This window comes from Callospermophilus lateralis, chromosome 6 (assembly GCF_048772815.1).
Source record: "Callospermophilus lateralis isolate mCalLat2 chromosome 6, mCalLat2.hap1, whole genome shotgun sequence".
Lineage (NCBI taxonomy): Eukaryota > Metazoa > Chordata > Mammalia > Rodentia > Sciuridae > Callospermophilus > Callospermophilus lateralis.
The window spans coordinates 54,629,965-54,650,724 of record NC_135310.1 but is presented as its reverse complement, the minus strand read 5'-3'; the positions used below and the strand labels follow the sequence as shown (position 1 = coordinate 54,650,724).

Genomic DNA, 20,760 nt, shown 5'->3' with positions numbered 1-20,760 from the left:
GACCCTTTCTCAGAAAATAAAAAGGTCAGGGAAGTTAGCTCAGTGGTTAAGTGTCCCTTGGTTCAATCAATTCTCAGTATCTTCCCCCCCATCCCCCGCCTCGCCAAAAAAATAAATAAATAAACAGAACTGAAAAGGGTGGCCCAGGGGCTCTATATAATTATAGTATTTTTAGTATACTTTATTTATAATATGTTTAGGATTTTGAATTTTTAGTTCCTTTCAGAATTCAGTTTGTTTTTAATGGAATAGAGTTCTTTACATGTTAAATATAATTTCATATAACATTTCTTTTCTTTTTATGATGTGTATACTGGGTCATGACTTAAAATGTAATTTTGGCCAGGTGTGTTGGTGCATGCCTGTAATCCCAGCTCGGGAGTCTGAGGCAGGAGTTCAAATCCAGCCTTAGCAAAAGTGAGGTACTAAGCAACGCAGTGAGACCCTATCTCTAAATAATATACACAAATGGGGCTGGGGATGTGGCTCAGTGGCCAAGTGCCCCTGAGTTCAATCCCTGGTACCAAAAAAATAAAAAAGTATTTTTTAATTACTATGCATTGTGGTGAAGCCAGAACTGTGGGGCTCCACCTTGTCATACCTACTATATACCTAAATATTCCCCATAGTCCTGGAGTCAGGTATAAATGGAGCACATAAGAGTTATTGGGGCTGGAAGGTCCATTCAAGCTTTCAATTAGGCAGACCTTCAGCATATCTTCATCCTCTAAATACAGATAGTTGATTTTCAGGGTTTGGAAGAGAGAATGTCAACAAGAGTGGTCATGGTGAGCAGGGAAACAACAAGTGACCTCTAGTCCTAGGGCAAAAGATGTTTGTTTTTTGTCATGTTTGTTTTTCTGCTGTATTTGGATAATCTCTGATTACTGTCAGAGTGGAGGTATTAGAATTAATGGGAAACTCAGACCAACAACCTTCAACAGTTAATACTTAAAATTTTTTTTTTTCTTGGTAGCTTCTAAATCCTCTTGTTATCACTCATTCTTTTTAATATAGAAAATCCGGAGTTAAGACAAATTCTTTTTTTTTTTTTAGATGTCAATGGACCTTTATTTTATTAATTTACTTATATGTGATGCTGAGAATCAAACCCAGTGCCCTCACATATGTGAGGCAAGTACTCTACCACTGAGTTGCAACACTAGCCCTGACAAAATACTTTTTTATAGCAAGTGCTTCAAGCATATGAAGTGAGAATTGGCTCATATTTTCTATAGCTTGTGTAGAATAATATTGTTTCTCATGTGAATGTTTGGTTAGTGGTTTAAATTTGAAATGTAGTGATTTTTTTTAACCTTATATGTATTGAGCCCAGAACTTCACTTGTGTTAGGCAAGAGTTCTTAACCACTGAGCCATATCCCCAGCCCTTTTATTTTATATTTTGAGACCAGATCTCACTTAGTTGCCCAGGCTGGCCTTGAACTTAAATCCTTCTGCCTTAGCCTCCCCAGTAAGTGGGATTATAGGTATGCATCACCATACCTTGCTCCTAAAAACACTTTTAATATAATACAATAGGAAAGGCACAGTGGTACAAATAATTCAAAGAAATTGCAATTAAATTTATTTTGATTCTGAAATGCTGGTGTTAAGAGGCCAATTTTTAGTTTTTTTGGTTGGTTGGGTTTTGTCTTTCTCAAGTGTGCTTTTAATTTTATTCGCTATATAAACTAATGTTAAAAAAGTAGATTACATCATTCTTTGATCTCTTATTATATGATAATGAATAAAGTAGAATAAAGAATTTTATTTTTTATTTTTTATTATTACTATTTTGAGATGTGGTCTTGCTGTGTTACTTAGGCTGGTCTTGGAAATCCTGGGCTCAAGGGATCCTCCCTGGATTGGTCAGCCTCCTGAGTAGCTGGGACTAAAGGCATGCCACTGTACCTGGATCAATTATTTTTCAGTCTAAAAATCTGTAAGCCTAAAAATCCCACCTGTGTGTTCTTTTTTTTTTAGTATAAAATAAGTATTTTCAGACATAGTTTTAGAATTGTTAACATAATCTGAAAACAAATTATTGTATTGACTGCCTTAAAATCAGCATATAAGCAGTGTAGACTTTGACAGTTATATAATTATTCTTTTTTTTTTTTCCATTTCACAGAATAGTAAATGCCCTGAGGGAACAAAACCCATGTTAATATTTGCTGGTGATGCTTTTGATGCAACTGAAGACTATAGAAGACTAAAAAGTCTTCTCATTGGTAAATATTTTAATACATTTTATTTGTAGGGTAACTGAGGTAGGCAATTTAAGACTGTCCTTGATGGCATTTTGCTCTGGGTGTACAATTTTTTCCTTTCTTTTTTTCTTTTTCTTCCACCAGTAGCAGGAAAGTACTTAATTATCTCAAATAGAGTTAAAGGGAATGTTACGTTTTATGGATTATTATTATTTTTTGATATTGTAATTAAAATATTATCCTATTTATATAAAGTGTTTTATACTTTACAAAATGCTCACATCTATCTCCTGTTTTTACTAATGTCATTAGTTTAAACTTAAATTGTTAAGCTCAGATTTCACTTTGCATTCGTTTAAGACCTGTTAGTTTGATACGTAAGGACTTTCATAATGTAACCCCAGTATAACATACCTTATTGATCTTCAATTTTCTTTGAAAAAGTGGTTTGTTGAAATGTATTATGAACATACCTCTTATATTTTCTGATGTCATTTTTATTTATTCAATTTCTAAAATTCTTTGAGGTTTCATATCAGGTTTTGTTTCCAGGAAACCTTCAGTGCCAAACCATTATTATGTACTTTACATTGATTGCTTGATTTTCACAAGAAACTTACAGGCTCATTTTATAGACAACTTAGTCCACCACCACGCTGTTGCCCACAAGTGGCCAATTAACCATTCTTTAATTCACATTTCTCCTTTTGTGATAAGTTGGCTTTACTGTTTTTCAAGGTCTTTTGTTTTTGAGTCCTAGGCATAAAACCAAGGATCTCATTCATAGTAGGCAGTTGATCTACTACGAGCTATATCCTCAGTCCTTTTCATTTTAAGACAAGGTCTTGTTAAATTGGCCAAGCTAACTTTGAATTTAGGACCATCCTGCCTCAACCTCTGTAGTAGCTGGGTTTCTAAGCGTGCACCACCATGCGCAGCTACTTGGTTTTTTTTTTTTTTTAAATAATTTTTGTGATGTTAGGGATTGAACCTAGGGCCTTTCACATGTTAGACAAACACTCTACCAACTGAGCTGTATTTTTAGCCCTCTATGATTTTTAAAACATTACTAATCACAGTTGCCAGTTTTTTTGTTGTTGTTGTTGTTTGATTATAACTCTGGAAAACAATTTGTCCAAGAGATTTGCACTAATTTAAAGGGTCTGGTTAACTTTTTGGTGAACTCTGCAGCACTCTTTTATGTTCCCTCTTCACCTCTGCTTTGACAGCCTCAAGGTTCCTTATTGATGTACAGCAATATTTTCTCAATTTTCAGTAATTTATACTGTATTTCATTTGAGGTTTTTTTGCATCCCTTTTATAAATTTGGGCTTGTTATCCTAAATTGCCTTTTAAAAACTTTTTATATAGTTTGCCCTAGATTATTGCTGGAAAGTTGGTGGCTTATGTATTAAATCATATTCTTAGACTTTACAAATCTGAGCCCACCAAAATATCAAAAAAGTTTGAGGTAGATACGTTGAGACACATTGCTTTTATTTTTTATTGTTGGTACTATTAACAGTGTTATTGTTGAGATTATAATTTTCAGAGCTTCTCATTTCTCTTAATAAGTCTGGGGGTATGTTGTTTTTCGTTTTGGGGATGGGGTGGGGATTGAACCCAGAGCCTCCTGAATGCTAGGCAAGTACTTTACCACAGAGCTATACACCTGGCTGAGCATTAGTATTATCTGTTTTAATTTTTACAAAATTTCTGGAATTTGGTGACATTCATTTCAGAAATGGGAAACAGAAGTTCATGGAGATTAAATAAGGGGTATTAAATAGGTGAAGCAGAATTGAAACTCAATACCTGAGCTTTTCTGCCTCTGTTGTCCATTTTCTCTTGGCAGAATCTTTTTTATAGGTTCTTACCTATATTTTCCATGAATTAAATTAATACGTGAGTGACAGTGATTAATATTTTCTACTTTTAATATTAAAGCCCAAAATATCAAGAGCTTTTGTTTATTTGGTACTAAGGATTAAGCTGCTACTACTATTTACTACTGAGTTACATATCCGGTCCTTTTTAATTTTTATTTTGAGACAGGGTCTCACTTTAAGGTCTTGTAAAATTATTGAGGCTAGCCCCAAATTTGTGATCCTCCTGCCTCAACCTCCTGAGTTGCTCGGATTACAGGCATGTGCCCTGTGCCCAGCAAGATTATTTTTTTAGCCAATATTTCAGCCAGATTTCCAGGCGATATTTCTATTACTTATACTCCATTGGCTCAGATTTCCCACCTTTTCCCACCATGTCCCCATATGATTATGTTAGGTACTTATGATTTGTTACAGCAGAGAGAGGGCTTTTGCTTGCCTTTATTTTAATGGCTTTTTTAAGCCCTAAACTTCTCATTATTTTGTGTTTCCACTAGATGGCATTAATGACCACATAATGTAATAATGAGCGAAGCAAGTGAAAACCTAATGGAATCTGGGGACAGTTAGAAGAGGAATGGAATAAAATTGTAGGATACAAAGGGAAGTGGGTTTTCAGTGTAGATATGAAGTAAAGTAACTGTCCTTTAGTTATGTTATGTGTTCAAATGAAATATAATGATGTGTCATTTAACAATGTGCATGTGGGGCTGGGGATGTGGCTCAAGCAGTAGCGCGCTTGCCTGGCTTGCGTGTGGCCCGGGTTCGATCCTCAGCACCACATACAAAAAGATATTGTGTCCGCCGAAAACTAAAAAATAAAAATTAAAAATTCTTAAAAAAAAAAAACAAAAAACAAACAACGTGCATGTGGCCTTAAAAATCTATTAGGTGATTTCATCAATGTGTAAGCATCAAAGTGTATCTACCCAAACTAAAATGGCTATGTCATCACTAGGTGATATATTCTTTTTTTTTTTTTTTCCTAAGGTTGAGGGGGCATACTGGAGATTAAACTCCGGGGTGTTTAACCACTGAGCCATATCCCAAGCCTGTTTTATTTTTCATTTTGAGACGGGGTCTCACTATATGTGAGACCTTGCTAAGTTGCCTAGGCTGGCCTGAAACCTGCACTCCTACTACCTTAGCCTTCTGAGTCACTAGGACTACAGGTCTATGTCACCACGGCTGGCTTAAGTGATGTATTCTTATCGAACCGTTGTCATATATGTGGTCTGTCTTTGAAATCTCCCTATGTAGCACATGACTGTACGGTAGATCAAAAAGGAAAGGAAATTAATGAAGGGCTTTCTTATAGGAAGTTTCTTTTTTGGTTACTTAAATATTATATAATTTTTTATAAAAAAAGAGTTTTATAAATCTAATGGAAATTGCTTTTTTTTCCCCCCTTTTTTTAATTGTAATGCTGGTGGTAGAAATCTAGGACCTCATGAATGTTAGGAATGTGCTTTTCACTAAGTTACATCTTCAGCTCTGGAACTGTTTTTTTTTTTTTTTTGGTACCAGAGATTGAACCTAGGGTTGCTTAACCACTGAGCTACATCCCAGCCCTCTTTTTAAAAATTATTATTTTTTATTTTAAAATAAGGTCTTGCTAAGTTGCTGAGACTGGCTTTGAAATTGTGATCGTCCTGGGGCTGGGGCTGGGCCTGGGACTGTGGCTCAGCAGTACAGCTTGCCTAGCATGTGCGGGGCCCTGGGTTCGATCCTCAGCACCACATAGATAAATAAAATAAAGATATTGTGTTCAACTACAACTAAAAAAAATATATATATATATATTTTCTTTTTAAAAAAAAGAAAAGAAATTGTGATCCTCCTGCCTCAGCCTCCCAAAATGGCTGGGATTAAAGGCATGTACCACCATGCCTGGTTGGAACTGCATCCTTGATAGAATATTTATCAACCAGTAAATAATCTTTTTAGATTTAGTCTATCCTAATTTTTATTGTTACTGTTTTTATGTGACTGTTCATTGAACATTAAACTGATAGTAATTATAACAGTGGTCATAGCTACATTGTCTTAATTTATTTTAACTTTATATCCTAAATTTTTAATCCATTTGAAAAATGTGCAGTGAGCTGGGTGTAGTAGCACATGTTTGTAATCCCAGCAACTCAAGAGGCTGAAGAAAGAGGATCTCAAGCTTGAGAGCATCCTCAGCATTTAGTGAGGCCGTAGAAACTTACAAAACCCTGTCTCAACATAAAAAATGAAAAGGACTGGGGATGTGGGTCAGTGGTAAAGCACCCCTAGGTTCAATTCCCAGTATCCAAAAAAACAAAAACATGCAATAATGAAAATAACTGCTAAAGGTTTGGTCAGGTAATTTACTAATCTTTTCTACAGCCTCACAGAGGTAGTTGTATTAGTCTTCTCAGGTTGCCATAGCATGATATCATTGACTTGGTGGACTTAACCCACACAGTTCCAAAAGCTTAAAAGTCCAAGATCAAAGTTGCTTCCGAATAGGCTTGCTGGTGTTTTTTCTTTTTCTTTAGAGACAGACTCGCAATGCTCCTCTCTCAGCCTCCCGAGCTCCTGGGATTACAGGTGTGTGCCACTGTGCCCAGCTTGTTTTTTCATACTGGAACATAAATTGTATTGGATTAGGGTCCTACCTTTTTTGACCTCCTTTAAACTTCAGTATATCCTTAGTGGCCTCTTCTCTAAAGAGAATAAATAAATAAATAAAAATAGTATTTTATTTATTTGGTGACTAGAGCTTCAAAGTATAAATATTGAGAGAATAGATGCATTCAGTACATAACAATAATATTGCTCCCATGTTTTGGATAAGGAAATTGAGACCAGTTAGCTTGATTGCCCAGCTTGAAGAGAAGTAAGTGGCAGATTCAGGATCTGATTGTATTCCTGGACTACAGATGCCATGGCTTTGCTGTAAATATGCTGGTCAGCCTACTGTTTCCTTTCCGCTTCATTTATTCATTCATTCATTTATTGGTATCAGGGATTGAACTAAGGGGCATTTAACCACTGAGCCACATCCCCAGCCCTTTTTTGTATTTTATTTAGAGACAGGGACTTGCTGATTTGCTTAGGGCCTCATTAAGTTGCTGAGGCTGGCTTTGAACTAGCAATCCTCCTCCCTCAGCCTCCCCAGCTGCTGGGAATATAGGCATGCACCATCTTGCCCAGCTTCTACTGTATTTACTTATAGACACAGACACACTTAAAGTCTTATTTTTGCCTAGAATTAATCCATTGCAAAATATCAAACTGAAGCTTTCCATCTCTGACTAAAACTCATTTATCTTCAGCCCCCTTACTTCTTTTATTTTTTGTGGTGCTGGAGATTGAACCCAGGGCCTTGTGCATGCAAGGCGAGCACTCTGCTAACTGAGCTATATCCCTGGCTGACTCCCTTATTTCTTTTTAACTGTAGTTTTACCTCTATCTGTACCCTCATAATATCTTTCTTTCTTCTTGAACTCTCATTCCCTGCCCATTTTCAGGACAGCTTTTTGTCAGCATTCTATTGAGACACATTTTAATCTATTACCTCTTTGTTTTAGACTCATCTGTACTTTCCTTGATCAGGTCCTGGAATCTTCAGCTGTTTGTCTTGTAGGTTAAAAATTTATGCCATTACTAACATTGGTACTGGAGAGTGAATTCAGAGACACTTAACCACTGAGCCACATCTCTCACCTATTTTGTATTTTATTTAGAGAAAGGGTCTCACGCCAAGTTGCCTAGCACCTTGCTGTTGCTGAGGCTGGCTTTGAACTTGTGATCTTCCTGTCCCAGCCTCCCGAGCTGCTGGGATTACAGGCTTGCTCCATTGTGCCTGGCTTGACTAACGTTTTTTAAAAAGTTAATATCCATGGTAAACATGATACTCCAATAAAAAACATTGGCTTTAAAAGAAGAACTTCAAAACTGAAAAATTACATATTTCAGTGGAAAAGACATGAGATTAAGTAATTGAGAGGAGAAACTTTCACACATTTTTCAGGAATCATTTTTGTACTTCCTATCTTTTTAGTAAGTATTAGAGCAAAATGGGGCATTTAGAATGCAGCTCTTTGAAACTGGATTTTAAAAGTGTGTTGAGTTTTTTTGGTACTGGGGATTGAACCAGGGATGCTTCACCACTGGGCCACATCCCCAGCCCTTTTTATTTTTTATTTTGAGTCAGGCTCTCACTATGTTGCTTAAGGTCTCACTAAATTGCTGAGGCTGGCCTTGAACATGTGATCCTCCTGCCTCAGCCTCAAGTTGCTGGGATTACAGGGTGTTTGCTACCATACCTGGCATGTATTTTAAAAAAATAACTTAACATGTGCTTTTAGACTTTTTCAGAGGTCCCACAGTATCAAATATTCGCCTGGCTGGATTAGAATATGTTCTGCACTTCACTGCACTGAATGGGAAGATTTACTTTCGAAGTTATAAGTAAGTATGTTTCTTAGCATGTTTTTCATAATTCTCAGGGTTAACATGTTAGTGTGACTGTTTTATAGGGCTCAAGCAAAATTGGCATCTGCTCAAGAGTTTGGAGAGTCTGCAAAATAGTAATGGCAGCAGCTTCGTGCTGACACTCCATCAGGATGAGATTAGATCCTGCTAATCTTTGCCTCTGAAACTCTAGTTTTCCAGGGTCCTGGTCCATCTAATACTGCACGCTGTCTGAGTCTGGAACACTAACTCAGGAATGATCTTCTTCAGCTTTATATCTTTATGGGTTTTGTGTTGTTTGTTTGATAGGTACTGGGAAGTGAACCCAGTGGTACTTTACCACTGAGCTACTCATGCCCTTTTAATTTTTTTGTTTTGAGATAGAGTCTCACTAAGTTGCTTAGGGCCTAATTAAATTGAGGAGGCTGACCTTGAATTTACTATTCTCTGGCCTCTGCCTCCAGGGCCCCTGGGATTATATATGTGCACCAAGGTGCTCAACTTCTTTATTGTTCTTAACTGGATTTAGAAAACATAGCCACAAATCAGGCCAGCCAAAACAAATTTCAAAATTGTAACTCCCCCACCCACCCACAGGCATAGACAGGTTTAAATAGGAAAGTAGATACATACTCAAGAGAGAATGGGGTGGCTATCAGTCTCAAAAGATGAGATGCCTTTGGGGTAGAGCAAGGAATACACACTCAAGGGAGAATGCAAGGGATAATCCAGAAGGAGATAGGCCCTAAATCCTAAATCTTTTTAAAAACTATAGTCCAGCTATAAATATAAATCCTAACAAGCAGATTCTGTTTTTATTAAAGAGCTTAATGATGTGCTGAAATTATATTTTGAGGTAAGCATGCCTTTTTTCTTCTTTGTAAAAAATAAAACATTGTCACTGGCTGATAGAGCCTCACTTTCCTAGAAATTGGGCTGACTCTCCAAACTGCCTTTCTTTGTACAATGAGTTTTGTTTCTGGATATTTTGAGCAGTGGCCTGGTAATACAGCCTGTAAGCTAGCAGCTGAGTGTTGACAGTATCTTCTGTTCAGCAGTACTATTGTACAATCATTTATGTCCAGAATTTCAAACAGAGAGTTTTGGTTTGTTTTGGTCCAATTTTTTGGGAGATAGTCTTTTTTGTTTTTTGGTAGTGGTATTTGTAGATGGACAGAATGCCTTTATTTTATTTGTTTATTTTTATGTGGTGTTGAGGATTGAACCCAGTGCCTGAATAATGCTAGGCAAGCGCTCTGCCACTGAGCTACAGCCCCAGCCCCAGGGAGATAGAGTCTTGCTGTGATAGCTCAGCTAACCTCAGACTCCTGGCCTCAAGTGATCCTCCTACCTCAGTCTTCCAAGTGTTGAGACTTAAAAGCATTCACTGCCACTCCTGGCTAAGGTGATTTTAATTTTTATTCATAACAAAAGAGGTAGCTTACTAACTATGTCAATGACATATCCAAATGAAAATAAATATTCACCTCTTGTTTAATAATTTTCATCATGATCTCAACTGAACTGAGTCAGAAGTGCTAACTTAGTTTTTCCCACCATATGACTAATAGTATCATTTATGCTTTTTCCTTTCATTGAAAGTAAAATAATAGGGACTGGGGATGTAGTCAAGTGGTACAGCACTTTCCTAACATGCGTGAAGCTCTTGTCCCAATCCCTACCACTACATACACACAAAAAAATAATAATAAGGCAAAATACAATAAAATATCTATTAATTGCAAGATACAATTAAGAGTTGTTTATTTTTTGGTGGGGGGTATACTGGGGATTGAACTCAGGGCACTTAACCACTGAGCCACATCCCTGACCTTTTATAGTTTTCATTTTAAGACAGGGTCTTGCCAAGTTGCATAGGGCCTTGTTGAGTTGCTGAGGTTGGCTTTGAATTCGCAAGTCTCCTGCCTCAGCCTTCTGAGCTGTTGGGATTACAGGCATGTGCCACTGCACCTGATGGAGCTTTGCCATTATTTTTTAGCTAGTTAAAATTGAAGTTTTTTTTTTTTTTTTTTTTAAGTCTGTTGTTTGCATTTCCTCACTTGATTTGGGGGCTTTCAAGAATGTATTATAGGGGGGCTGGGGATGTGGCTCAAGCGGTAGCGCGCTTGCCAGTCCTGTGTGCAGCCTGGGTTTGATCCTCAGCACCACATACTAAAAAATAAATATTAAAATTCTCTCTCTCTCTCTCTCTCTCTCTCTCTCTCTCTCTCTCTCCTAAAAAAAACAAAATGTATTATAGGGCTAAGGATGTGGCTCAGTGGTGGAGTGCTTCTCTAGCATGTGTGAGGCCCTGAGTTCAATCCCCAGCAGTGCAAAAAATAAAAAGTGTTATGGATCAGGCTCCATGGCACACACCGATAATCCCAGCAACTCAGAAGATTGAGAAAGGAGTCTTAGCAACTTGGCAAGACCTGTCTGAAAATAAAAAGGCTGGAGATGTGGTTCATTTGTAAAGTGCCCCTGGTTCAATCCCCAGTACCATTGGGGGAAAAAAAAAAGTAAAATAAAACCAGAAACCCTAGTAGGAAATTAAATCACAGTTTTTCCATATTTGACCTCTAATACCTGCTAGCCATTGGCTTGAAATAGAGAATGGGCAGTGTGATGAAGAGGGAACTACTGGAAAGAATCACTAAATGTATGACAGCTTAGCAAGGATAGGCCCTGCTTGGGAGGCATGGAAAATTGAGGGATGTTTCCAGGTATGGGAGTCATCTCTGAGCCTGGTGACCTGGCCCCAGGTCATTTCTCAGGGCCTTATTTCTTCCTTTAAAAAGTGTAGTAATAGCATTTAGGTCTTTTTGAATGATATCAGCAAATTCTGGAATCAATCATTTTCCCTTATAAGAGGGAAAAGGTTACAGATGTAGGTAGGAATATGCTAGAGAAGTCTTTCTCACTTAACTCAGCACCTCAGCCATTCTCATGAACTGTACTACTGTGTCCTTGTCCTCTCTCTTACTGCATATTAGCCCATAAGCAGCTTGTAAAAGGTAAGCTAATATTCATAGACATTGTTTGTGAAAATTAATAAGGCTTAAAAAATGATTTTGAGCTTCTTGAATGAAAGGAACTTTGAATGTGAAATTGATATAACCTTCAACATGTCATTTTGGTTGAATAATCATAGTATTATTGACCTCCTACTGTACATTTTTTTTTTTTTTTTTTTTGTACTGGGGATTGAACCCAGGGCACTTAACCACTGAGCCACATCCCCAGCTCTTTTTTATATAAAAACTTAGAAACGGTCTCACTGAGTTGCCAAGTACCTCACTAATCTGCTGAGGCTGGCTTTGAATTCCTGATCCTCCTGCCTCAGCCTCCCAAGTTGCTGGGATTACAGGCATGCGCCACCGCTCCCAGTTCCTCCTGTACATCTTATGATAATTAATTGCTCATTTGTGTGTATCATTTGTATTCCTTGAAAAATTTTATTCACTATAGGTTCAAAATCATTAATATGAAACAAAATCTTTAGTAAATACCACATATGCCTTTGCCATGGCATTGATTAGGTTTTATAGAGTTAAATAGGCCAAATGGGAAGTGGTAACCTGTCATCCCAGTGACTTGGGAGGCTGATGCAAGAAGATCAAGAGTAGTAATATCAGTCTTCTCAAGAAATGGGCAGATATTTAAACATAGGGATTGCAATTAGCATGTCTCTAATTTGAGCCCATCTGAAAGAGAAGTAACAGGGTTTTGTCTTTGTGTCCCTGAATTTTGTACCATACCATCTTGTAGAACTAATGTTATTATTTTTGATTTAGAGCTTATATAGGAAAAGCAAAACAAAAACCAGATTCGATTATGAGATGAGTATTAGCCATATGGTATAAAGTTCTGGTCAGTAGATATTTGGCTGAAAGTATGAAGGCTTGGTATGTGAGGCAAATACTCTACCAACTGAGCTGTATCCCCAGCCCTGAAGCATTTCTCTTAAGAAAATAGTACAGTATGTATGATGGGATAAGGTGAAGGAAGTGGTTCAATTTGGGTTTTGTGCCAGGCATGGTAGCACACACCTCTAAGCCCAGTGACTCAGGAGGCTGAGGCAGGGGGATTGTAAGTTCTAGGCTCAGCCCAGAAAATTAGGCCCTGTCAGGGGATTTTTTAAAAAATAGTAAGACTGAAGGACTAGGGATGTAGCTCAGTGATAAAGCACCTCTGACTTCAATATCCCCACACACACAACAACAAAAAATATATTTTAAGCTTTGTTTTTGTTTTATATTTTGTGGTACTGGGTAAATCCAGGGCCTCTCACCTGCTAGGCAAACACTACATCCCCAGTCCTTTTTCTAATTTTATGAGACAGGGTCTTGCTAAGTTGTCTAGGCTGCCATTGAACTTGTGATTGTCCTGCCTCAGTCTCCCAAGTATATTTCTGACTTCTGACTTTTAAAAATAAACTAAAGGATATACTTAGTCTAATTTCTAAAGTGTTTAAGGAGCTTGGTCTGGCTGGGTGTGGTGGTGCGTGCAATTTAGTAAGACTATCTCAAAAGAAAATATTAAAAAAGTGCTGGCTTGGGCTGGGATTGTGGTTCACTGGTAGAGCTCTTGTCTAGCACAGGCGGAACCTGGGTTCCATCCTCAGCACCACATAAAAATAAAGGCATTGTGTTGTGTCCATCTACACCTAAAAAATAAATAAAGTGCTAGGGGTATGGTTCAGTGGTTTGGCGACCCTAGGTTCAATCTCTGGTATCAAAACAAAAAACCCAGAAGCTTGGCCTTTCTAAATATGTCACTATATGTAAGTATAAATCCCTTGAACAGGAGTATTTTGCGGGGAGGAGGTTTATAAAAATCAAAGCAGTATTTCTTTTTCCTATTTCATTAAGGTTGCTGTTGAAGAAATCTGGTTGCAGAACACCACGTATTGAATTGGAAGAGATGGGACCTTCATTGGATCTGGTTGTGAGGAGGACACACCTGGCGTCAGATGACCTTTATAAATTATCCATGAAAATGCCAAAAGCTCTCAAGGTATGTGACCTATAACTTGGTGCCATATTTATTTTTATATTCCACCCTTCTTTCCAAAAGGATTTGCAATGTATTAAAGGACATAAATAAAAAGATAAATAAATAAAACTAGAGTCACAGAGCCAGGAAAAGGAGAAAAAGCCAAAAAGATAACCATAAAGAATAATAAAAAGAGTTACAGAAACCAAGCATCAAGGTATGGCACACACTTATAATCCCAGCTCCTTGGGAGGCTGAGTCAGGAGGATAGCAAATTTGAGGCCAGCTTGGTAACTTAGACTTTGTCTCAAAAATAAAATAAAAAGGTTTGGGAATGTAGCTCAAAAGTAGAGCTCACCCCTGGGTTCAATCATCAGTTCAACAAACAAAAACAGGCATCAAGTTTAGCTTAGAGCTTTCTGGTACCCAGGACTGACATTTTTAGCAAAAAAGAATCATTAAAGGCATTGTGAAGACTGGGGATTTAGAGCAAGGATGTATAAACTATATGTGCATAAAATATGTTTTGATTTTTAAGTGGTTTTTAGAAAGTAGACGTTACCTCTGGAATGATATTAGAGATGGAAAAATGATAGTCACAATTTCTTAAACTCAACTTGGAGATTCTCTTGATGTATGACAGCAGTTAGTGTTTTCTCACAGTGTGGTCTGACAATTTTCCTGGGAATTATTAGAGACACACAATATTGGGCTGCACCTTAAACCTACTGAATTAGAATCTGCATTTTAACAGGATTCCCAAGTGATAAGTATGGATGGTTATGTTTGAAAAGAAAGGTATATAATGCTATACAATGTACCATTGAGGGGACACTCATTGATGAAAATTGTTACTAAGATAGTTGTTGAGCTCTTGTTTTTTTAGCAATTTATTAAAGTAAAATGCCATTTAAAAAGGAAAAAAAAAAAAGATATGCACACACTCACACGTTTTTCCCTTTGTTTTGTAGCCAAAGAAGAAGAAAAATATCTCCCATGATACTTTTGGTACAACTTATGGAAGGATTCATATGCAAAAACAAGACCTAAGCAAACTACAAACTAGGAAAATGAAGGGGTTGAAAAAACGACCTGCAGAAAGGATAACAGAAGATCAGGAGAAAAAATCAAAGAGAATGAAAAAACATTAGTGAATTTAGACAACCAGTGTAGTTTTATTCTAGTCTCTTAAAAGAGTTGTCAAGCTTCAGTACATCCAGTTTCTTATAAGATTTTATCATAGAGCTGGGGATGCAGCTCAGTGGTAGAGTACTTGCCTAGCTTGCAGGATGTTTAGTCCTCAGCAGCACGGGTGCACATGCACACACACACACACACACACACACACGATTTTATCATATATTTTTATAACATAATAACTATATATATTATTATGAACAATAATACAAAGTAGGCCTGTTACTTATACAGTTAAATCCTGGTGTACTGTCTTCTCTCTGATGTGATATCCCCTGCCTCTCAAAACTTCTCACTGGGTGAATGAAGGAGAAGGGATCTCCACAACCATTGGTGTTATTTAAGTTTCTAGGTTGGGTCTTGGATAAACGGAGAAAGCAATGGGAAGCAGAAGTGAATCAAAGGAGGTATATATACATGTACAATCTCAATATCAACTACCTGGAATGTCAACCCCTATCTCCTATGTATATCTACAACATAATTTTTATTTTTTACTTTTTTGTTATTTTATCTGAAATTCTACCTGCTAAGATTCATTTGCGATTTTAAAACACAGATCCTTGAGACCGATGTCTTTTACCTGATCATTGACCTGTAATTAATTATTTGACATGATTGTGGGGCTGGGAGTGTGGCTCAGTTGTACAGCACTTACGTAACATGTTTCCCAACACCCCAAAATTTATGTTTTTGACTTAAAGAAAAAAAAAAAAAGTAGAGGACTGGGAATGTAGCTTAGTGATAGGGTGCTTATAGCAGGCATGCATGAATGCTGTGTTCAATTCTTGTTTTTGTTTTTTTTTTTTTTTGGTGCTGGAGATTGAACCCAGGGCCTTGTGCATGCAAGGCAAGCACTCTACCAAATGAGCTATGTCCCCAGCCCTAAATTCTCATTTTTTGGGGAAAAAAAAATTATAGTCACTTTGTGTGTGTGTGTGTGTGTGTGTGTGTGTGTGTGTGTGTGCGCGCGCACTGGGAATTGAACACAGACTTGCTCTATCACTGAGCTACATCCCTAACTTTTTTGTTTTATTTTGAAGCAGAGTCTTGCTCAGTTGCTGAGGCTGGCTTTTTTTTTTTTAAAGAGAGAGTCAGAGAGAGAGATTTTTAATATTTATTTTTTAGTTTTTGGCAGGCACAACATCTTTGTTTGTATGTGGTGCTGAGGATTGAACCCGGGCCGCATGCTTGCCAGGCGAGCGCGCTACCACTTGAGCCACATAACCCAGCCCCTGAGGCTGGCTTTGAACTTGTAACCCTCCTGCTTCAGCCTCCCAAATCACTTGAGATTATGGGCATGCATCACTGCAGTAGTCATAATTTCTTGGCCTAAACACAGGAAATTCTCTTGATGAATGACAATGCTGTCTGGTATATAGTTTTGCTTCTCACAGTGTAGTCTGACAATTGCCTGACCCCAAAAGATATGCTGCTATTATGTGGAATTCCACCACTTCTCTGAGACAAAGGACTTTTTTTTGTTGGGGAGGTGGTACTGCCCTATTTTGTATTTTTATTTAGAGACAGGGTCTCACTGAGTTGCTTAGCACCTTGCTGTTGCTGAGACTGGCTTTGAACTTGGAATCCTCCTGTCTCAGCTTCCTAAATCACTGGCACTACAGGTATATACACCACATCTGGCTACAAACACTTGAAAGACAATATCCTATTACAGAAAACCAGCCATCTGTGGATTAAAATTGAAGTTATTATATAGTAAATTGTATGGTAGGTCTTGCTGATGGAGACGGGTTAAGAAGGCATGGCAGGGTCCCTTATACAGCTGGTGAAGCCCATTGTTTACCTCCTTAATCACTATCTCCATTGGTATTGCCTGACCTGATGAACTAGGGGTCAGAAGTCAAAGAAATGCATCCAGTTTCTGATACCCTTCTTCCTAGCTATTGTTCATTTCTTGCTATGACTTAGTGACACCCTGTCTAAAAATTCACATTAAGAAATAAAAGAGGACTAGGAATTTAGCTCAATGGTAAGTGCCCCTGAGTTCAGTTCTGGGTACCCTGAAAGTGGGGGAAAAAGTATGGTGGTGCATATCAGTTATCCCAGTGACTGTGGAGGCTGAGGCAGGAGGATTGCAAGTTGAAGGCCAACTTTTTGGATTCTCAGTGAGAACCTGTCTTGAAATTTTAAAAGGGAGGAATTGGGGAAGTAGCTCAATTGTGAAAGGACCTTGGGTTCAATCCCCTATCAAAATAAATGTGGGTGTTTTCAAAAGTAATCTTTCTTCATTTTAGATTGGTAATACATCCCTCCATTACTATGTAAATCGTGGGGGTGGGGCAGGTACTGGGGATTGAACCCAGGGACTTGCCCTTACTATGCAAAAATACTCTAGCTGAGCTACATACCCAGAGCCCTCCCTTTTAAAATTTTTACTGTGAGGCAACATCTTACTAAATTGCCAAGGCTGACCTTGAACTTGTTATTCTGCTTCAGCCTCCCTAGAGAATGTGTCCTCCTTAGAAGTATTATATAATATTACCGAAACCTGTCTTGTAGTTGTTGAAACATCTGGAACCCTTGTTTCACCATTTATATGACTTTTGGATGCAGGGTCAATATTCTGATTTCTAGTTGTCCTTGAACTTCACAAAACAGCTTATATAAATGGGAGACTGTATTCATCCCAGAGGAGGTAAATGACCTGACTATAAGTTTTCTTTAGATTTTGGTGGATGAGGTAGATTTTTTTCCCCCTGCTGCAGTCTGGCTGGGCACAAAATCACGAGCCACTCACAGCCTTGTAGATTCAAACAGCAATTCTTTATTCCTGATCTCACACTGACACTCTACAATCACGTTCTGGGGAAATCCACGTTCTCTTCCCAAATCCACCTCCTCTGCCTCCCAAAAACTCTCTGAATCCCGGTAGAGACTCAAGGGGAAGACAGGCAGCAGGATACGCCCTATTCCCAGCAGGAATAATCTTAAACCTGGAACAGCCCTAAACCCGGATCCGCCCTGGTCCTTGAGCAAGGTCACCTTACATGCAATGTTACTGCAAAATGTCCTATTTCCACGAGTCCTTCCACTAAGCAACATGGGGTACGCTGGCAAGGAAATTGTCATACCTACTTGGCTAATGGCTCCCAGCATCCCCCTATGGAAAATCCAACGTAGAACACTGATTACCAAATTTAAGATGTATGTGGTGACACAACGCACTCAATCCCAACTACCAGGGAGGCTGGAGCAGGAGGATCTCAAGTTTGAAGCTAGCCTGGTCAATTAACCAAGACCCTGTCTCTAAATAAAAAGGGCTGGGGGTATAGCACTAGCTGTATGAGGTCTGGTGTCAACTACAGTACTGCCAAAAGAAGGAAGGAGAAGGAAAAATATTAATGTTCAATAATCTGATAATCTAGCAGCTTCTAATTTCTCTTTATATTTTTAGTTATTTCAGGGCCCTCATTACCCCCACTCATGAGAGGGTGGGGACAGAATGATTCAAAAAAGCTTTAAGACAAAGCTTTAAGTTAAAACCACTACTCAAATTTGACCAATAACAAAGGAGCATTTTTTTTTCTTTCAGAAATTGGTAGTTTTTCCACCATAAAATTAAGAGATATTGCAAAAATACAATCTTCGCATGATGTTCTTTTTAGCAGGATTGAACCCAGAGGTACTCTGCCACAGAGCCACATCCCCACCCTTTTTTATTTTTTATTCTTTTATTTTTTAAAATTTTGAGATAGTCTCCCTAAATTGCAGAGACTTACCTCTAACTTCCCAATCTCTCCTTCCTCCACCTCTCAAGTTTCTGAAATTACAAGGACTGGTGACCCTAGGCCTGGCCCAGCATAGTAATGCATTCTTTAAAAAAAAAATTTTTTTTTGTAGTCGTAGATGGACAGAATGCCTTTATTTGTTTATTTTTATGTGGTGCTAAGGGTCGAACCCAATGCCTCACACATGCTAGATATTTGCCCTGGAGTCATGCCCTCCCACCTAACTGGGACCCTGAGCTGCACACTCATACCTCTGGATGCAGATCAAGCAGAAGGGACTTGTGACCAGAGTTGGAGCTAAGCAAAAGTTGAGGTTTATGCTCAGGTTTAAGGATTCTTCTGTCCTTCAAACACTACGGGTAAAGACAGGAAGAGGTTCTTGGAAGGTAGAGCACAACATATATAAGTGCAACCATTGGGCTCAATGGGTGGGTCAGTGGTAGAGCCTAACCAGCATGCATGAGGCCCTGGGTTTGATCCTTAGCACTGAAAAGAGAAAAATCTTGAGCAGTTTATTTTCCTACTCTCTTAGTTCCCCGCCAGAGTCACTTATATGTGGAAGGAAATGGCACAGTGACTTGACTTGACTGAATATGGACATCACTTCAGATGAGACAGCTTGTAGCAGTACATCTAGCTTGTCCTTTCAGAGGGAGCCCTAGGTATTAAGGCACTGAGGGAAAGTGCATGAGAATTTTTTGTAGGCACTTAGGCCCCTTTTCCAGCCATTTCTTGTCATTTAGCCTATGCCACAAATATGTCCTGAGTTGTACCCTCAGTACCTTCTTTCATTTAGGGATCCTTGGGGAAGGATCAGAATCTAGAAGACTCAGTAAGTAAATGCTGCAAAGGTAAGGGAAATCCTCTGGCGAATTTAGGGCTGAAGAATCACAATGGAGACTTGGGAACAAGTGGGAGTGGCAAAGGGTGGGGGGGCAAGAATTTGCATTAGAAGAAAACTACACACCTGGGCTGGCCGTGTGGCTCAGTGGTAGAGTGCTTGCCTAGCACATGTAAGGCACCAGGTTCAATTACCAGCACTGCATATAAATAAAAACAAAGGTTCATCAACATCTTAAACATATTTAAAGAAAACTACACACTTGATGTTGAGAGCTTAGCTGAGGTTTAAAAGGACAAAGGCAATTAAAGATACAGGGGAACGGGCTGGTGTTTTAGCTCAGTGGTAGAGCACTTGCCTGGCACATGTGAGGCACTGGGTTTGATCCTTGGCATCACATAAAAGTAAATGAAGGTATTGTGTCCATCTACAACTAAAAATACTTTTTTTAAAAAAAATATAGTGGACAAAGCCACGAGCAATACCAATTAGTGGCATGGTTCTCTGAGAGCAGTGTCAAAGTTAATAGCTTTGATATAATTCAGTGGTAGAGCACTTGCCTAGCTTGCATAATGTCCTGGGTTTCATCCCCAGCACCAAAAATTATTTTAAAAAAGGAGAGGACAATAAGTGAGGCTTGGCTTTGTGATAGTACAGTCTTGTGCTGCATAATGACATTTTGGTCAATGACAGACTACATGAGTGATGAGATTGTATCACCTAGGGACATCTTAGTCATCTGTATAAGTATGGTGTTCATACAACAACAAAATTGTCTTACAATGCATTTCTCAGAAGTGTCCCTAAATTAAGCATTATAGGACTGGTGTTATGCTTGAATTTGGGACCCCCAAAAGACCACCAGAGACCAAGATCAATGTAAGCAGCAAAGAGGTGTTTGTTGCAAGCTAGCTCGGTCCTCCGCGCACACACAGCAACTGGTGACGCTGAGAGGCCCCGAGCCCAGGGTTGGTTTGCAGCAGTTTTATACATTCTTTGGGGAAGGCAGGGACCCCACATACATCATAGCATCTCTTAGCAAATCATCACAGACCACGGGAAAATCAACAACTCTAAAACATGATTAGCACATTCACTGTCGGGAAAAGTTGGGTAGGGGTGATTGGCTAGGGTTCTCACCCTACTGAGTTGTTTGTCTGTAAATAATTGGACAGATCTGCAGTGCCAGGTGTCCCTGATTCAGTTACCCTAGGTGAGGACCCATAGCAACACCCTAGCAACCACCAATCAGAGTGGGACAGGGAAAATACCTGAAATGCCAGATGACCCTCCCAATAGTTTTGGTGATTGATAGCAAGTTAGGAAACCGTGTAGTTTAGCATGTATACCCCTCACGACTTAAATCAATCAGTTCAAAAGTATTCACCTCTTGATCTCACCAATCACCTTTACCCAACTTGTTCCCACCAG

The 20,760-nt window shown here is 38.6% G+C and overlaps 1 protein-coding gene across 1 annotated transcript in view; it reads left to right on the top strand.

Moving 5' to 3' along the window:
* Positions 1-17,598, top strand: part of Rpf2 (ribosome production factor 2 homolog) — a 33,961-nt gene extending 16,363 nt beyond the window's left edge. Inside the window, exons 7-10 of the mRNA XM_076859839.2 lie at positions 2,134-2,233; positions 8,439-8,541; positions 13,416-13,560; positions 14,511-17,598. Coding sequence (XP_076715954.1) covers positions 2,134-2,233; positions 8,439-8,541; positions 13,416-13,560; positions 14,511-14,690 — 528 coding nt within the window. The 3' untranslated portion in view covers positions 14,691-17,598. The remainder of the gene's footprint in view (positions 1-2,133; positions 2,234-8,438; positions 8,542-13,415; positions 13,561-14,510) is intronic.
* The last annotated feature ends 3,162 nt before the right edge of the window (positions 17,599-20,760 follow it).